The following is a 15,073-nucleotide window of genomic DNA, read 5'->3' on the forward strand; positions in this document are numbered from 1 at the left end:
TGGGTGGCTTCTGACTAAGAAGTTTCTTTAGTCGGCTCCATAGATTTTAAATTGGGTTAAGGTCTGGGCTATTCCCAGGCCATTCCATCTGTGGAATATGATTATCTTGAAACTCCAAAAAAATGGTGTTACTAGCCATCAAACCTCAAAAATACACTTTTCCCCAAAGGTTTCTGAAATTTTGGCCACTACTGTATGTTTATTTGCTTGTGTGTTAGATTTAAAAGTATTTAATAGTAACAGTAATAGTTAATAATGAGCAGTTCAGCATATACAATGAACTTTAACACTTATTTTATTTTTGGTTTGTAGTTTGATTTTACATTGTATATTGAGCAAAATATTCTTGTTCTAATTAACAGTATTTATGTTATGCTTGTAAAGTTTTCTGCGAAAATTATTTAAATATTGGTTTCTGACCTATAAAGGTCAGTTTATAGGTCAGTTTAAACAAAGTTTTAAGTATACTATGCCTTAGTCCCTGGTCAAGAAAAGCCCCGGAGTTAATTTGATCATCTGGGGATAGTCTGCAGGGGAGAAAACAAAACTTGCTTATTATAGATAATTTCCATTCTGCCTCTTCATTCTTGCCTCTCCTATGTAATTTAGATCAGAACATCCAGCTACTAGAGGGAAAATCCCGAGCCACTTAAAAGGAAAGTCTCAGATTAAGTTCATTGGGACATTGTAGTCAGCATAAAGGAAAAGAGTTCAGGATAGCCAATAAAAAGAAACAAAATCAATCTCTCTGTTCTTGCCATTGTTGATAGCTTTACAGGTAAAACCAAACTGCCTTACGTGAACCCAGCCACTAAAAAACGTTATAAGAAAAAGAGGCAGAGATGGGCTGCTACTAGTTCAGACTGGTTTGCCCGTACTGGCAGTTCCAACCACCGGCTGGACCCACCCCATCGCCCCAGTGCTTACCCGTCCTATATATCTCACTCTCTGGCTTGCTTGCCCCGTCCACACAGCCCAGCTGATTAATGTGCCTCACCCGCTCTACTCACTGCGGCTGCCCGAGAAGGTGTGCTGGAAGCCGCACGCATAGAATTACTGTGTGTTTGGAGCCAGGCGCAAGCGTGGAAGGTGCGTGTGAAGCACATGTGTGTGCGCATGCTCACATTTTCAGTTCTGCACTAGGAGAACCAGTTGTTAAATTATGTGAAAAGAGATCATTTCAGGCCTTGAATCTGGGTTGAAGTTTTTGTTCTTAGAGACTGAAAAGCAATTTGCAGCAACTAAGAAAGTAATCATAGATTGTAAAGAAGAGGCTTTGCAATATAAAATAGTAGTTTCCTTCATGGTTTGTTTTGGCCTGGTAGACTAGTGGTTAATGTGATATTTTTGCAATTGAATGGGAGTATCACAAAGGAAAATGGCTATATTTTTAACTTTTGTATTATTTTAGAAATGTTATTACATCTTTTGGCTCCACACTCTGGAAGCCCCAGATCCAATCTTTCACTGCTCTTTCTCCCAGTTTCATGTTTACTAACCTATATACAGTGTGAGTATTTTTGAAACATTTTAAAACCCACACAATGGAAAATGAATCTACTCATGTCAGACACAGATTTGTAATTTAAATTAAGTTTCAATCTTACAAAGAAAATTTACCTGTGCAGGCTTTTTCAAAAAGGACCACATCCTTTTTCCACCCCTATCCCTCAAACTGCAATGGAATGAGCTGTTTTTTGAAAGTCTTTGTTGAAGAAATGTAAAACTACTTCATGCAGACATTCCACATTTCAAGCCCATTCATTTTGTCATATCCTTACTCTGAATTAGGAGATATACAATAAGTTCTCTTTTTCACATTCATATATGTGCCAAGGAGCAAACATCTGACCTGTACTATCCAAAGTTTATTCATTGTCATCCCTACCACCCTTTTGATCAGAATGCTGCCCAGCACCTTCTTAAGAATTCTTAATAAACTCCCAATAGTTTTTGTATTTTTTCTTTTTTCCTGGGGTAAAGGGAACAGTACCACCATTCTTCCTATCTGTATATCAGTCATAGATACAATCTTAAACAACCTGCTCGAACCCATATTTTACCATATTTAACCATTGTCAAGATTCTTGAAGCACATAACTCTTCTTTTTTATGTCTTTCTCCTTGTATAGTAACGTTTTTTTTAGAATAGAATTCTTTATTAGCCAAGTGTGATTAGATACACAAGGAATTTGTCTTTCAATACTATTTTTTAAAATATTCCTGTCAGTTTCATGCTGATCTTGAAAACGCATCTTCTGGCATTTCTTCACTTCACAGTTACATCCCAAGTCATTTAATTACTTTTATTTTTAATTTACTCTGCTCTGCTCTCTATATACAAAATATGTAATTTTCTTTCATCCTCAGGTTTTGCAGGGATTATTCTGTTTTATTTATTTTTCTCATGTATTGTTTAATCTCACTTCACCATTTGAGCAGGTGTCCTTTTTCATTTTTCCATTAGTATGATATATGTGGCACTTTGTAACATAATTCTTTTTACTCCAAGTAAATAGACTTCCAAGTAGATTACCTGTTTCCTTACATTGCTTTCCATTCATCTAGTTTGAAGACAGTTACAATTTTAAGGTTTTTCCATATAGCGTTACTCATACTTCTTCCTCCTGCAATTGTTCTATTTTTACTCTTATTTCTTTCCCTTTTTCTTTTTTCCTATTTCAGTTTTTTTTCATAATCCACTTACAGGTTAGGGGATCAATTAGTACAAAAACCCTCTCATTACCCTTGTATCATTCATTTGTTCTCTCACATTTTCATCACAAACCATTAAATCAACCATACTTTTAAATTCCTTTGTATGCCATGTATATGGATTAAGGAATGCCTCAACTGTGCATTAGAAACAAGCAAGTAAAAGCAGATACTCACCAAACAATTTCTGTTCTCAATTTTTCCTGAACTTCTGTATGACCCAGTAGTTTTTTAAATATATATATATATACATATATCATTCCTATGCATTTACTCATGTCACCAAACTGAATAACTTTCTCCTTGGATCATATTCATTCAAGAATTTTGCAGCTTTCCCCCAACTCTATTATTTATTTCATTAATACTGTTCACTGTATCTAGCCGATGGATTCCTACTTCATAACAATATAATCCATAACAATGCATAACAATCTATGTGTTCCCAACTCATTTTCTAACAAATGTATTTTCAGACTAATATAGTAGACCACATTTTCAGAAAATGCATTTTCTGACAAACGTAATAGACCACAACCTACTACCTGATAAGCTAGAAAAATGTGGGTTATACAGCAACATCACCAGATGAATTCATAACTGGCTGTCCAGTCTCACTCAACGTGTAGTCCTCAATGGAACTGCATTTACATGGAGGTAAGTATGAAGTACCCCAAGGCTCTGTCTTAGGTCCAGTACTCTTTAACAACTTCATCAATAATTTGGATAAGGGGATAGATCAAATTGAGCTGTTAGGAATAGCCAACACTCCAGAAGATAGAGTTATCCTTAAGAAGGATATTGACAGACTTGAACATTGGGCTCTATCTAACAAAATGAAATTCAATGGTGAAAAGATTAAAGGTCTACACTTGGGCAAGAAAAACCAAATGCACAGGTATAGTATAGATGATATCTGGCTCAATAGTAGTAACTGTGAGAGAGATCTTGGAGTCCTAGTGGACAATCACTTAAATATGAGCCAGCTTTGTACTGCAGCTGCCAAAATAGCCAATGCAGTCCTAGGCTGCATTAACAGAGGGATAGAATTAAGATCACATGAAGCATTAACACCGCTTTATAATACCTTGGTTAGACCACACTTTGAATACTGCATTCCGTTTTGGTTGCCATGATGTAAAAAAGATGTAGAGACTCTAGAAAAAATACAAAGAGCAACAAAGATGATTAGGGGACTGGAGACTAAAACATATATAGAACGATTGCTGGAACTGGGTATGTCTAGTTTAATGACAGTACTGTAAGTTTATAAGAAGAAATAGACAAATGCCATTTGTCTGAAATGGCATAGGGCAGGGCTGTCAAACTCCCAGCCAATGGGCCAGATGCATCACACGCTGGCATGCCCATGCCCAGTTTAGCGAAGGGGGGAAAATCCTGATACATTACATGACACCACCATGACGTGAGTTTGATACCTCTGGCATAGGGTTTCCTGGCTGAGCAGGGGGTGGAACTAGAAGACCTCCAAGGTCCTTTCCAATTCAGTTTATTCTGCCTTCTCTGATTACTAAACCTGTATCTTCACTTCCACAGACACATTCATCAACTTGCTCAAAAATGATCACCATCCTTTAAAACTGTTCCCCCTTTTCCAGGGGTTGTTAAACTGATCAGTTTTTCCCCCTTATGCAGTAATGGTCTACTACTGTATTTTCTACAAATGGTTTGTGAGAAGCAGTATTGTGCTTTATACCTGATCAGAATGTAATGGTATTTATTTCTGTAAGGAACAATATTGTCAGTGGTGATGCAAGAGATATTTTCCTTGTTACAAAGTTCTACAAAGTTAATTTCTTCAGAATACTTCATGTGTTGTGGCATCATTTTCATATTGAGGGAGAACAGTTTCAGTAATTTTTCAAAAGAAATTATTCCTGCTTAAATGGAAATTAAAGAAAAATGTCTTATGGCAATAAAATTGGAAATACAATAAATTATACATAATGGTTTGTTGATATTAAAGAAAAGAAATCCAGTGCCTAACTATATATTTGAAAATGTCTTTAGGGATAACTTTATGGAAAGCAGCACAGAAATATATTAAATATATTTTTTCTTCAGAAGAACACACATACAAATAGAGATTATACATTATGGCATGGGGTTTTTTCTGTGTGTCTTGACATCTTAAAGACAGGTATTTTTGGTTTTGCTGCTTCACCTTTCATATTTATCTCTTAAGATTCTACAACAGCATAGTGTACCCTATGACTATCATTAAGTATTGTACCTGATGAAGACATATTTTCTTTTATGTACACTGAGAGCATATGCACCAAGACAAATTCCTTGTGTATCCAATAACACTTGGCCAATAAAAAATTCTATTCTATTCTGTTGCTTTTGTGGCAATATATTAAATTCCAGGAACTTATTCTAGTTTCCTAAGGAGATAGATAAACAATTTATTCCAGATCCTATGGCTCATAGTTTCCTCTTGAATCCATTCTTACAATTATTCACATAGCAGTGAACTGAATTGATACTGAATTAATAAAAGCACAAAATGAATCAATGAAGCGTTTCAAACATTCCACTGCCACCCCTTATAAGGATGAAATATTGTGAGTACTTCTCATACCACCAAAGGTAAATTCACCTGAAAGTGACTTCCTTAACTCTGACAAAGCTGTAGCAGGTGATTAGCTGTTTGCTTGAGTCATAATTTCTTTGTGCCTTCTTACGACACTATTGAGGGAATTCCCATCTGAGAAATCTTTATATGATCTGAGAAGGAAGACATGTACCAAAAAAAAAAAAAACTGACCTTTTTAAAAGCATGACTTATGTGTACTGTATGATTTTGCAATTTACTCCCTATGACTGGAATGTGAGGCTTTGGAGTAATATTCCTGATTTATATAATAATTCTGTGCACTTTTGATTTTCTGTGGTCAGCTGCTACATTCTATTAATTGCAGTGGTATTTGAGGCTTTATTGCCATTGCTGTCAGAGATATAAACAAGTACGTAGCTTTATGGCCAGGTACATATCTGTACACCTGGTGTTCAAACCATGTATGTCTAGTCCTTAATCTATCCTGGGATATACCCGTAATTAAGCCATTTCTCATCTATACAGCACTAATATCTTGAATCACATTTATAATTTGGTGGGAACATCTGCTATTCCTTCCATTTTCATTTATCATATATACCACCCACCCAACAATATTCATAGTCATTGTTCGCAAAGCTGTTTTGAGAATTTATGTATTTATTTTAAATTTATGTAGTCTCCCATTTCTGAAAATAAGTGATTCTGGATGGCATACAAATGGTAATATCAAATAATTATTATTTTAAAACATTAAAAATGATAAAATAGAATTCCTGCCTTACTGCTAAGTATTTTGAGAGACTGTGACCATTGAGTGAAAGAAGACACTTTTTTCTCCAGTGCAATGTCTATAAAACATAATATTTTAAGCCAAGATGTGCAACCTTGGTAACTTTAAGACCTGAGGACTTCAACTCCCAGAATTCTCCAGCTACCTAGGCTGATTGGGGAATTCTGGGAGTTGAAGTCCACATGTTTTAAAGTTGCCAAGGTTGGACACTCCTGTTTTAAGCTGTTTTACTTGGTCTTTGCAATTGCAAGAAATGGCTCTATATCACTTCAGCTTCCACTGTCACTACAAGTAAAGATCATAAAACCACCACTGGTCACAAGAACAATAGGATAAAGAGCAGGAGACAATCCACATTTCCCACAATCATCTTTTTCATTTACCAATCTTCTCAAATATAATGAATCTCCAAAGTTCTATGTTTGTCACAAACTTCAATCCTGCCTCAGTGCCATTACAGAAAATAAATAAATGATATTAGATTTCATTTTAACAGTTAAAACCATTTGCCATTTTATTTACGTCTAAAAATAGTTTGTGTCTTGTTTGCTGAGAAGAAGTTATGCATAGGAGTGAAACCAAATAGGAAATCCTCCTATACTTATAGCCTATCATAATAATATCCAATCTTTAAATTAAGTAGAAGAACAAACGATTAGAAAGAGAAACAGACTAATGTATTTTTAAAATACCTAAAACAAAAGTATCTCTTATCTATTTGAATATGGATCACTTTTGTACAAACCTATGGGATATTTATTGTGCAAGCATATGGCAAATGGAACTCTTTTCTAATAACCATATTTTTATTATTCCCTTTGTGGTTTAGGTGGGTTTATCTTAGATTTCTCTGGTCAGGGTTATTGCTTTAATACCAATTTAATTATGCAGACAGGCTAAACAGCTGAGTTAAGCAACCCAATTTAGGGAAAGAATTCTTCTTAAAACAGCACAAAAGTCATGTGGTCTAGAGGACTTTGTCATATCTTAGGTTTGGGGATTAGCTGGAATTATGCAACACATTGAACTGCAAAATAACAAGTCACTTTTACCCTAGCATGTTCTGGAACTCATTGGTTCGGTTTCATGTTGATCCCAGAAGACTGTAAATTAGATCTTCATGATTAAGATATTTATACTGTACGAACACAGTGTCTAATATTTCAGGAAGGCAAGATCAGGAAGCTGAATTGTTGCAAGAATACACAAAGCTTGATTCAGAATTTCTTTCTGAAATATGGGATAGGTTCATTGCTGAAAGAACACCTGAGATTCTTAACTTCATGCCATTCTTACAACAAATTTCTTTCTTTGCCTTCTTATTATATTCTATACCTCCTGCTATGCTTCAGTCTAGGCAAATCTGCAAATGTTACAATTTCAGTGTGATCTTCTTTCCATTTTTTCCCAAGGAAGCCAATAAGTCTATGATGGCGAGCTTGTGGCACATGTAGCCATATCAGTAGGCATACGAGCTCAACTCCAGCTGATTTTCGGGCCTTTTGGGCTCATCAGAAGTAGGGAAACAGGCTGTTTCCTGCCTCCGGAGGGCCTCTGGAGTTGGTGGTGAAGGCTCATTTTCCTCTCCCTGACTCCAGAGCCTCTCTAGGAGTCTGGGGGAGCGAAAATAGCCTTCCCCACCCCCCCGGAGGTCCTCCACTGGCTGAAAACAGCCCATCTGCCAACTTCCAGTGGGATTGAAAGGCCCGTTTTTTGCTGTCCCCAGCCTCCCGGGCCTGTCAAGGAGTCTGGGGAGGGTGAAAACGGCCTTCCCTACCCACCCACTGCAATGGTTCTCCAGAGGCCAATTTCTGGCCTCCCCCCCCCCCCGCCGCTCATCTCCTGGCACATGATGGCAAAAAGTTTAGCCGTCACTGTAATAAGTCATAATAGGAAGAAAAGCCACTCAGAATATGGATGTAGTGAGAAACCTCCATTTTCAGCCCAGATTTTTCTAAAACCAACATTTTAACAAATTTTAATTTTGTTTAGTTCTTCATAAAGACAAATCTTTCGGGATCAATTATTCATCACTTAATCTAGAAAGAAAAGAATGAACAAGAGCCATGTTTTAAAACACTCTTTTCCTCCCCACATAGTTGCTGGATGTGGTCAACTACCTAGCACAGAAGTATCATCGATTGCTTGTCCTCGGGCGTAGACACATGCTGAAACATTCGTTTCAGTGGAAAAAAAGAGACATGGATGACATACAGCAAAAAGCAGATTTCTTCTTTACTGATAATATGTAAGTTATTTGATTTTTAGAAAGTATCATCTTTGGAAATATTTGCAATAGTTCCAGGTTGCATATATCCATTTTTAGGTAAAATCTGTAAACTGTTTATTAATATAATTTAGCTACACATATTCTATCACCAATTTTTAGAACAAATCCTTAGAGAAATCAGGAAACAAAATACTTCACTTGGAGAACCATTTAGTAAAAACTAAAAATGTTTCCTGGTGACTAAGTATGCAGACTTGCAGTCTTGATTTAAATATTTGATATTATTCATATAAATTGTAAGTATATCAGTATATGCACACACACACATATGTATAAAAATATATAAAAATAGATAGCCATGATATGGACATAATGCTAAGATCAAATAAGTTAAACGTCTCATAGGATCTTGAAATAATTATTTGAATCAGTTCTATAGTACTTTACTGTGCAAACTGCAGTGGTGTACATAATATTTCTGTTTGCCTTTTTTTTAAAAAAATAGGTCTAAAGATGATCCATTTCTACTCTATGCCACTTTTCACTCAGGTGGTCACTGTATGATAGTAACTAGAGATCTATTACGGGATCACAGAGCTGTTCTTTCTGATAATGTTACTCGTCGCTTGTTTTTTAAATGGCAACGTGGACATCAGATGGTGGTGTCAAGCTATGTACCAGGAAAGATATTAACATTTGAGGTAATGTTACACATATTCGTGCTATTCTTGTTTAATGATTATCTAGCATGACTGATAAAGAGGATGTAGTCTTTGTAAAGAAAACCAGGTAATTTTTTCCAATAAAAATGTCCTCAGCATAATTTGTAATGTTTAACATTTATACACTAGTTTACTGAAGGATTGTTTTTGGATTACATTCCATTATGAGAAACCACTTTTATCAGTGCTTTGCTTGTAATCTTACATAAAATAGTGTATAGATAGAGATTGGGGGGGGGGGGAACCTGGTTCAATTTAGATGTTCCCTCAGTTCATTACCAAGTTTCCCACCTTTGGTTTAAAATATATTATAAAATCTTAATATTCTTGTACAAAATATATAATGCAGTCCTGTCTTTCATTATTTAATAGGATGCTTTGCCATATGATACACTTGTGCAGACTGATGGTAACACATGGCATATTCCCTATGATGACAACTTGTCCAAGAGAGTTTCTTACGAAATTCCAGTGAAGTGGCTCTGTCTTCAGAAGAAATAAAAGATGATTTTTTGTTCAAAGTGAAAATATATGCATGGCACCTTTTATTTCAAATAAATTTCAAACAAACTAGTTAAAATGTATTCATTTTCTACAAACAATACTTAATTCTACAAATATTGAAAATTGTGATGCAACATTTATGATTGATAAATGTAATTGTGGTTTAAACCAATTGCTTTTTTGATGTCTTAGGAGTTGTATATCCTTCTTTCTCTATTTTTCATCAGTAACTATATATTTTTCTTATGTTTCTCCTTTCCAGATCAGAGTCTCGGTACTATATAGCTCATCTTCTGAGAAACAATTAGAATTATACTATTCATATGCTCCAATTTTCTCAATTTGGTGGGTTGTGATAAGCAGGGAGGGAATGAAGGGCACTAAATATTGAAAGAGTGACTGAGAAACAGTTAGCTCTCTTATGGAATTTCCAGGTTATACAGCTTCAAGAATGGAGATACCATGAACAAAATTTAAAATACAGATAGAAATTTACTAAAATGTAACTGCGTCTGGAGTTCCCATTTGAAAGGAGACTAATTCAAAATTTGTACACCAGAAACTGGAGTATCCGGAGGTTTTCCCTTCCCTTCCCAGTTATGGATATATTATTATCCTCTTTAATACTGGAAATTTTGATTACAGTATGTATCATCCTTGAAATTCTTTCCAGCTAGTCAGCCTACATTAGCAAATATTAAGCAGAATTGATACAGTAAATGAATGAGGTACATAAAATGAATGTACATTTGGAATAAAATAAGAAATTTCAGTTAATATTGATTTTAACACCCTTACAGTTCTAAATAAAATTGTAGCTTGTTTTTTAAAGCAATTATTTGTATTTTTTTCACAAATAACAGCAAAAATGTGTTCAATGGCTTTTTTTAGAACGTGATGTAATAGTAAAAGATAAAAAATGGTAGCTGATTTTTATGTTTATTTTAAATTTATCACTCAAATCATACAAATTCTGACACATGACAACTTCAAAAGCAATCGATAAGGTAGTCCTCAACTTACAACACTTCATTTAGTGACTGTTCAAAGTTAAATGGCCCAGAAAAAGTGACTTATAACCATTTTTCATACCTATGAGCGCTGCAGAATCCCCATTGTCAGGTGATTAAAATTCAAATGCGTGGCAACTGACTTACAATTATGACCACTGCAGTGTTCCGGGGTCACGTGATCACCTTTTGCGACCTTCTGACATAGTCAATGGGGAAGCCAGATTCACTTAACCGTGATATTCATTTAACAACTGCAGTGATTCACTTAACAATCTACTTCACTTAACAACTTGTTAAGTGAATTGCCTTGGCAAGAAAGGTCATAAAATGGGGCAAAATTCACTTAACCAATGTCCCACTTAGCCACAAAAGTTGGGTTCAATTGTGGTCATTAGTTGAGGACTACCTGAAATGGATCAACTCATTTGCTGCAATTCATGATTACACCTTTTAATCAATGTTAGAATAGAATTCTTTATTGGCCAAGTGTGAGTGGACACACAAGGAATTTGTCTTGGTGCATATGCTCTCAGTGTACATAAAAGATACATTTGTCAAGAATCATAAGGTACAACACTTAATGATAGTCATAGGGAACAAATAAGCAATCAAATCATATTAGGAAACAGTCAATATAAATCATAAGGATACAAGCAACAAAGTTGCAGTCATAAGTGGAAGGTGATGGGACCGATGAGATTAATAGTAGTGCAGACTTACTAATAGTAAGTTACTATTAGTTTGAAATATTAGTTGGAAAAGGTGGTACTAGATGCCCACTTCTTCTTTCACAGATCAACTCAGCTTTCCTTGATTGACAGCAGTTATTGTCTTTTGACTCTTTTTTTTACTTAAGACTATACAGGTATAGCTCTGAGAATTGCCGGCTTTATTTTGAAATCAGCCAAAAAGGTTTTTAGAAGCCTTAAAAAAAAGATGGTGGGCGACAATCCCAGCTCGGTTACGCGATTCCGTTAATGAAGCAGTCTCGGGTTGCTCCAAAAGTTTCGTCCCGAAAACATCGATTCACACGTTCAAACTGCGAGCTCCTGAAGTATCGCGCGAGAACAATCGCTCCTTTAAACCCACGCGCGCGCCTCCTGTCAAAAAAAAAATGGGGCGAGGCTTTCATACTCTTGCACCTAACTCTTAAAGCGCATGTGTGGCAGCCAAGAAACGTTTGATTTCTCGTTGATGGACGGCGTGATTATCGTTGCTCCCGCGTCTGCGCCTTGCGTAACCGTGACTAAGGAACAAACGACTAGGACAGGAGTCTCCAACCTTGGCCATTTTAAGACTTGTGGACTTCAACTCCCAGCAAAGCTGGCTGAGGAATTCTAGGAGTTGAAGTCCACAAGTCTTAAATGGCCAAGATTGAGACTGGCGGTAGTTCCCTAAAACAGCTGGGTCCAGGAAGGCTTCTTGAGGAGGGTCTCACCACTGCCTCTTTCAAGGCAGCGGAAAGACCCCTCCGCAGAAGCATTTGTAATCCCCTGGAGCCAGCCTCGCGTCACCTCCTGAGTAGCCAGTACTAACCAGGAGGGACACGGATCCAGTAAACATGTGGTGGCGTTCAGCCTACCCAGCAACCTGTCCATGTCCTCGGGAGGCACAGGATCAAAGTCATCCCAAACCACCTCAACAAGGCGGGCCTCAGAACCCTCGCCTGGATCTACCCAATTTTGATCCAATCCGTCCCGAAGCTGAGCGATTTTGTCGTATAGATAACCGTTAAACTCCTCGGCACGCCCTTGTAGGGGTCCTCCGCCCCTCCTGTTGAAGGAGAGGCGGGTCACCAGGCTGGGGCGGCGGGCGGTTATCTGCCGGCGCAATGAGGAGGAAGCGTGGGCAACCGCAGCCCTCATTGCCACTAGGTAGGTCCTACTATGGGACCTAACTAGTGTCGGTCAACCTCAGGCGGCTGGATCTCCAGGCACTCTCTGGCGTCTTCTCCGGCGCTTCATCTCCCTCAGCTCCTCGGAGAACCAAGGAGCTGGTTGAGACCGACGCCGGGTCAGAGGCCGCAAAGGCACGACACGGTCCAAAGCTCCAGCCGCGGCCCGTTCCCAGGCCGCAACTAGCTCTTCAGTCGAGTCGTGGGCCAGGTGCTCGGGGAACGGCCCAAGCTCCGTCAGGAACCTCTCCGGGTCCATCAGGCGCCTGGGGCGGAACCAGCGCATTGGTTCCGTCTCCCTGCGGTGGTGGGTAGCGGTCAGGAAGTGTATGCGAAGGAGAAAATGATCTGACCATGACAAAGGTTCAACAACTAAATCATTTAAAACCAGATCATTAGACCACTGGCCAGAGATAAAAATCAGATCTAGGGTACCTCCCCCGACGTGGGTAGGGCCGTCAATTAACTGAATCAGGTCCATGGCCGTCATGGAAGCCATGAACTCCTGAGCTGCCGAAGATGCTACGCCGGCTGATGGCAAATTGAAATCCCCCATGACCAACAGTCTGGGGGTTTCAACTGCCAGCCCCGCCAGCAACTCAACAGCTCAGGCAGGGCTGTAGTCATGCAGCAAGGAGCCAGGTACGTGATCAACAAGCCCACCTGAGTTCTACGACCCCACTTCACGAAGAGGGATTCACACCCAGCTATCTGAGGCACAGTGGTTTCCCTCGGCTCGAGACTCTCCTTAATAATAACCGCCACCCCTCCACCCCTACCCTGGGCCCTCGGCTGATGGAATGCTCGGAAGCCTGGTGGGCACATCTCCACTAGGGGGACCCCCCCCTCGGTGCCCAACCAGGTCTCCGTAATGCCCCTAACGTCCCCGGGCCCCTCCTGAATAAGATCTGCAATCAGGGGGGCTTTATTAACCGCGGACCTGGCATTACATAACATCAGCCGGAGGCCCAGGTCCCGATTACTCTGGCCACTCGGGTCACGGGAAATTTCTGGGGGGCCGGAGCACGCAATCGCTCGTAAACAGCGAGGGCGAGCCCCCGAGACCTGATGTGGCCCCCCCCTTCCGTCATATCTGCCTCTCCCACTTACCGTAGTAATAACTCGACCCTGACAAACTGGAACGACACCCCTCGCCATAACCCCAGGACCTATTAAGTTACCGCCGCGAACACATGGTGGACCTAGCCCCCTCCCTGATGGGTTTTCCCCCCCACCCATCCACCCCCCCGCATTAAAATTCCCATTAAAATTCCCATTAAAACTCCCCTTAAAAAAACGATTAAAACAATTAATTAAAAATCCCCTAAGTCTCCTATTTTTGGCATGCCACCTCTCGGGGTTCCAAAACCCGTCCTCAAGATGGGCCCTCGATAGTGTAGGGGGCCAAACCCGTGAGAGAGGGGAATCTCGCAGGGCAAGAAGGTCGGCCGCTGTAAAAGTCCGCATACTAAGAGTCCGGCAAACAAGCCCATCCTGGACCAGTCAAGATGATAATTGATAATTCCGGCAATTCCGGGTAGGCACAGTTGAGGAATAGTTCTTGGGCGGTAGATGAATAACACCGCCATAATTCAGTCGTTTTCACCAACCCCTCATTCTACAGTCGAGGGTGGTTAAGGAAGGAAGGGAAGCTGTATCACTGTTAGGCCAGGGACATCCCCCAGGCAAGGCCGCCCAGCCGCTAAGCCATGTCCCCCCCAAAATCCGAGGGGGGGGGAGCAGGGTCTTAAAAAGGTCCCCCCCCCAGCAGGCGGTCCATAGACGTCCTTTAGGTGGTAAAAATAATAGAGAGGACGACCACTAGGCCCGAGGACATCCTCCAGATGGTACCAGCAAGGCGTCCATCGGGCCCACCTGCACTCTCCAAATAGGCCGCCCAGCCGGCCTGGCCGCTGGAATAGGCCGCTGGAATAGGCCACTCGTCCGCTGGGCCCGCTGGGCCACACCACCGGCTCCAACCCCCAGGCCAGTTCGCCGGGCCCAGTGGTCCACCGGCCGGCCAGGCCATCCCCAGCCCGGCCAGGCCGGGCCAGGCCAGGCCGCCGCTACCGCCATTGCCGCCACTGAAGATCATACCGCTGGGAGGAAGAGAGCTCCAGGCTCCTCCCAAGGGATCGCCGAGCCGGCCGCCACCGCCGTCGCCACCACTGGCGGGGAGAACCAGGCCAAGCCGCCATCCCCGACGATGGTCTATCGCTGGTGGGAGAGCTCGGGGCCTCCCAAGGCCATGCGACGCCCGGCTGCCGCCACCGCCGCCGAAAATCCGGAATCCGAAGAGCCCGCCGCGGCAGCCGCCGCTGGAGAACGCCGGGCCATCGCCGTTGGGGCTTTCCCCGAGGCCATGCGACGCCCGGCTGCCGCCGCCGCCACCGCCGCCGGCGAATCCAAAGAATCCCGGCCGCGGCAGTCGCCGCTGGGGAACGCCGGGCCATCGCCGTTGGGGCTTTCCCCGAGGCCATGCGACGCCCGGCTGCCGCCACCGCCGCCGGCGAATCCAAAGAATCCCGGCCGCGGCAGCCGCCGCTGGAGAAGGCCGGGCCATCGCCGTTGGGGCTTTCCCCGAGGCCATGCGACGCCCGGCTGCCGCCACCGCCGCCGGC

General features: G+C 41.1%; 1 protein-coding gene across 1 annotated transcript in view; it reads left to right on the forward strand.

Annotated features, from left to right (window-relative positions):
- PRORP (protein only RNase P catalytic subunit) overlaps positions 1-10,484 on the forward strand; it is a 57,895-nt gene extending 47,411 nt beyond the window's left edge. Inside the window, exons 6-8 of the mRNA XM_058162254.1 lie at positions 8,189-8,337; positions 8,825-9,020; positions 9,414-10,484. Of these exons, the coding sequence (XP_058018237.1) occupies positions 8,189-8,337; positions 8,825-9,020; positions 9,414-9,542 (474 nt within the window). The 3' untranslated portion in view covers positions 9,543-10,484. The remainder of the gene's footprint in view (positions 1-8,188; positions 8,338-8,824; positions 9,021-9,413) is intronic.
- Positions 10,485-15,073: the final 4,589 nt, after the last annotated feature.

The sequence above is a fragment of the Ahaetulla prasina genome, chromosome 1 (genome assembly GCF_028640845.1).
Source record: "Ahaetulla prasina isolate Xishuangbanna chromosome 1, ASM2864084v1, whole genome shotgun sequence".
In the NCBI taxonomy this organism is placed as follows: domain Eukaryota; kingdom Metazoa; phylum Chordata; class Lepidosauria; order Squamata; family Colubridae; genus Ahaetulla; species Ahaetulla prasina.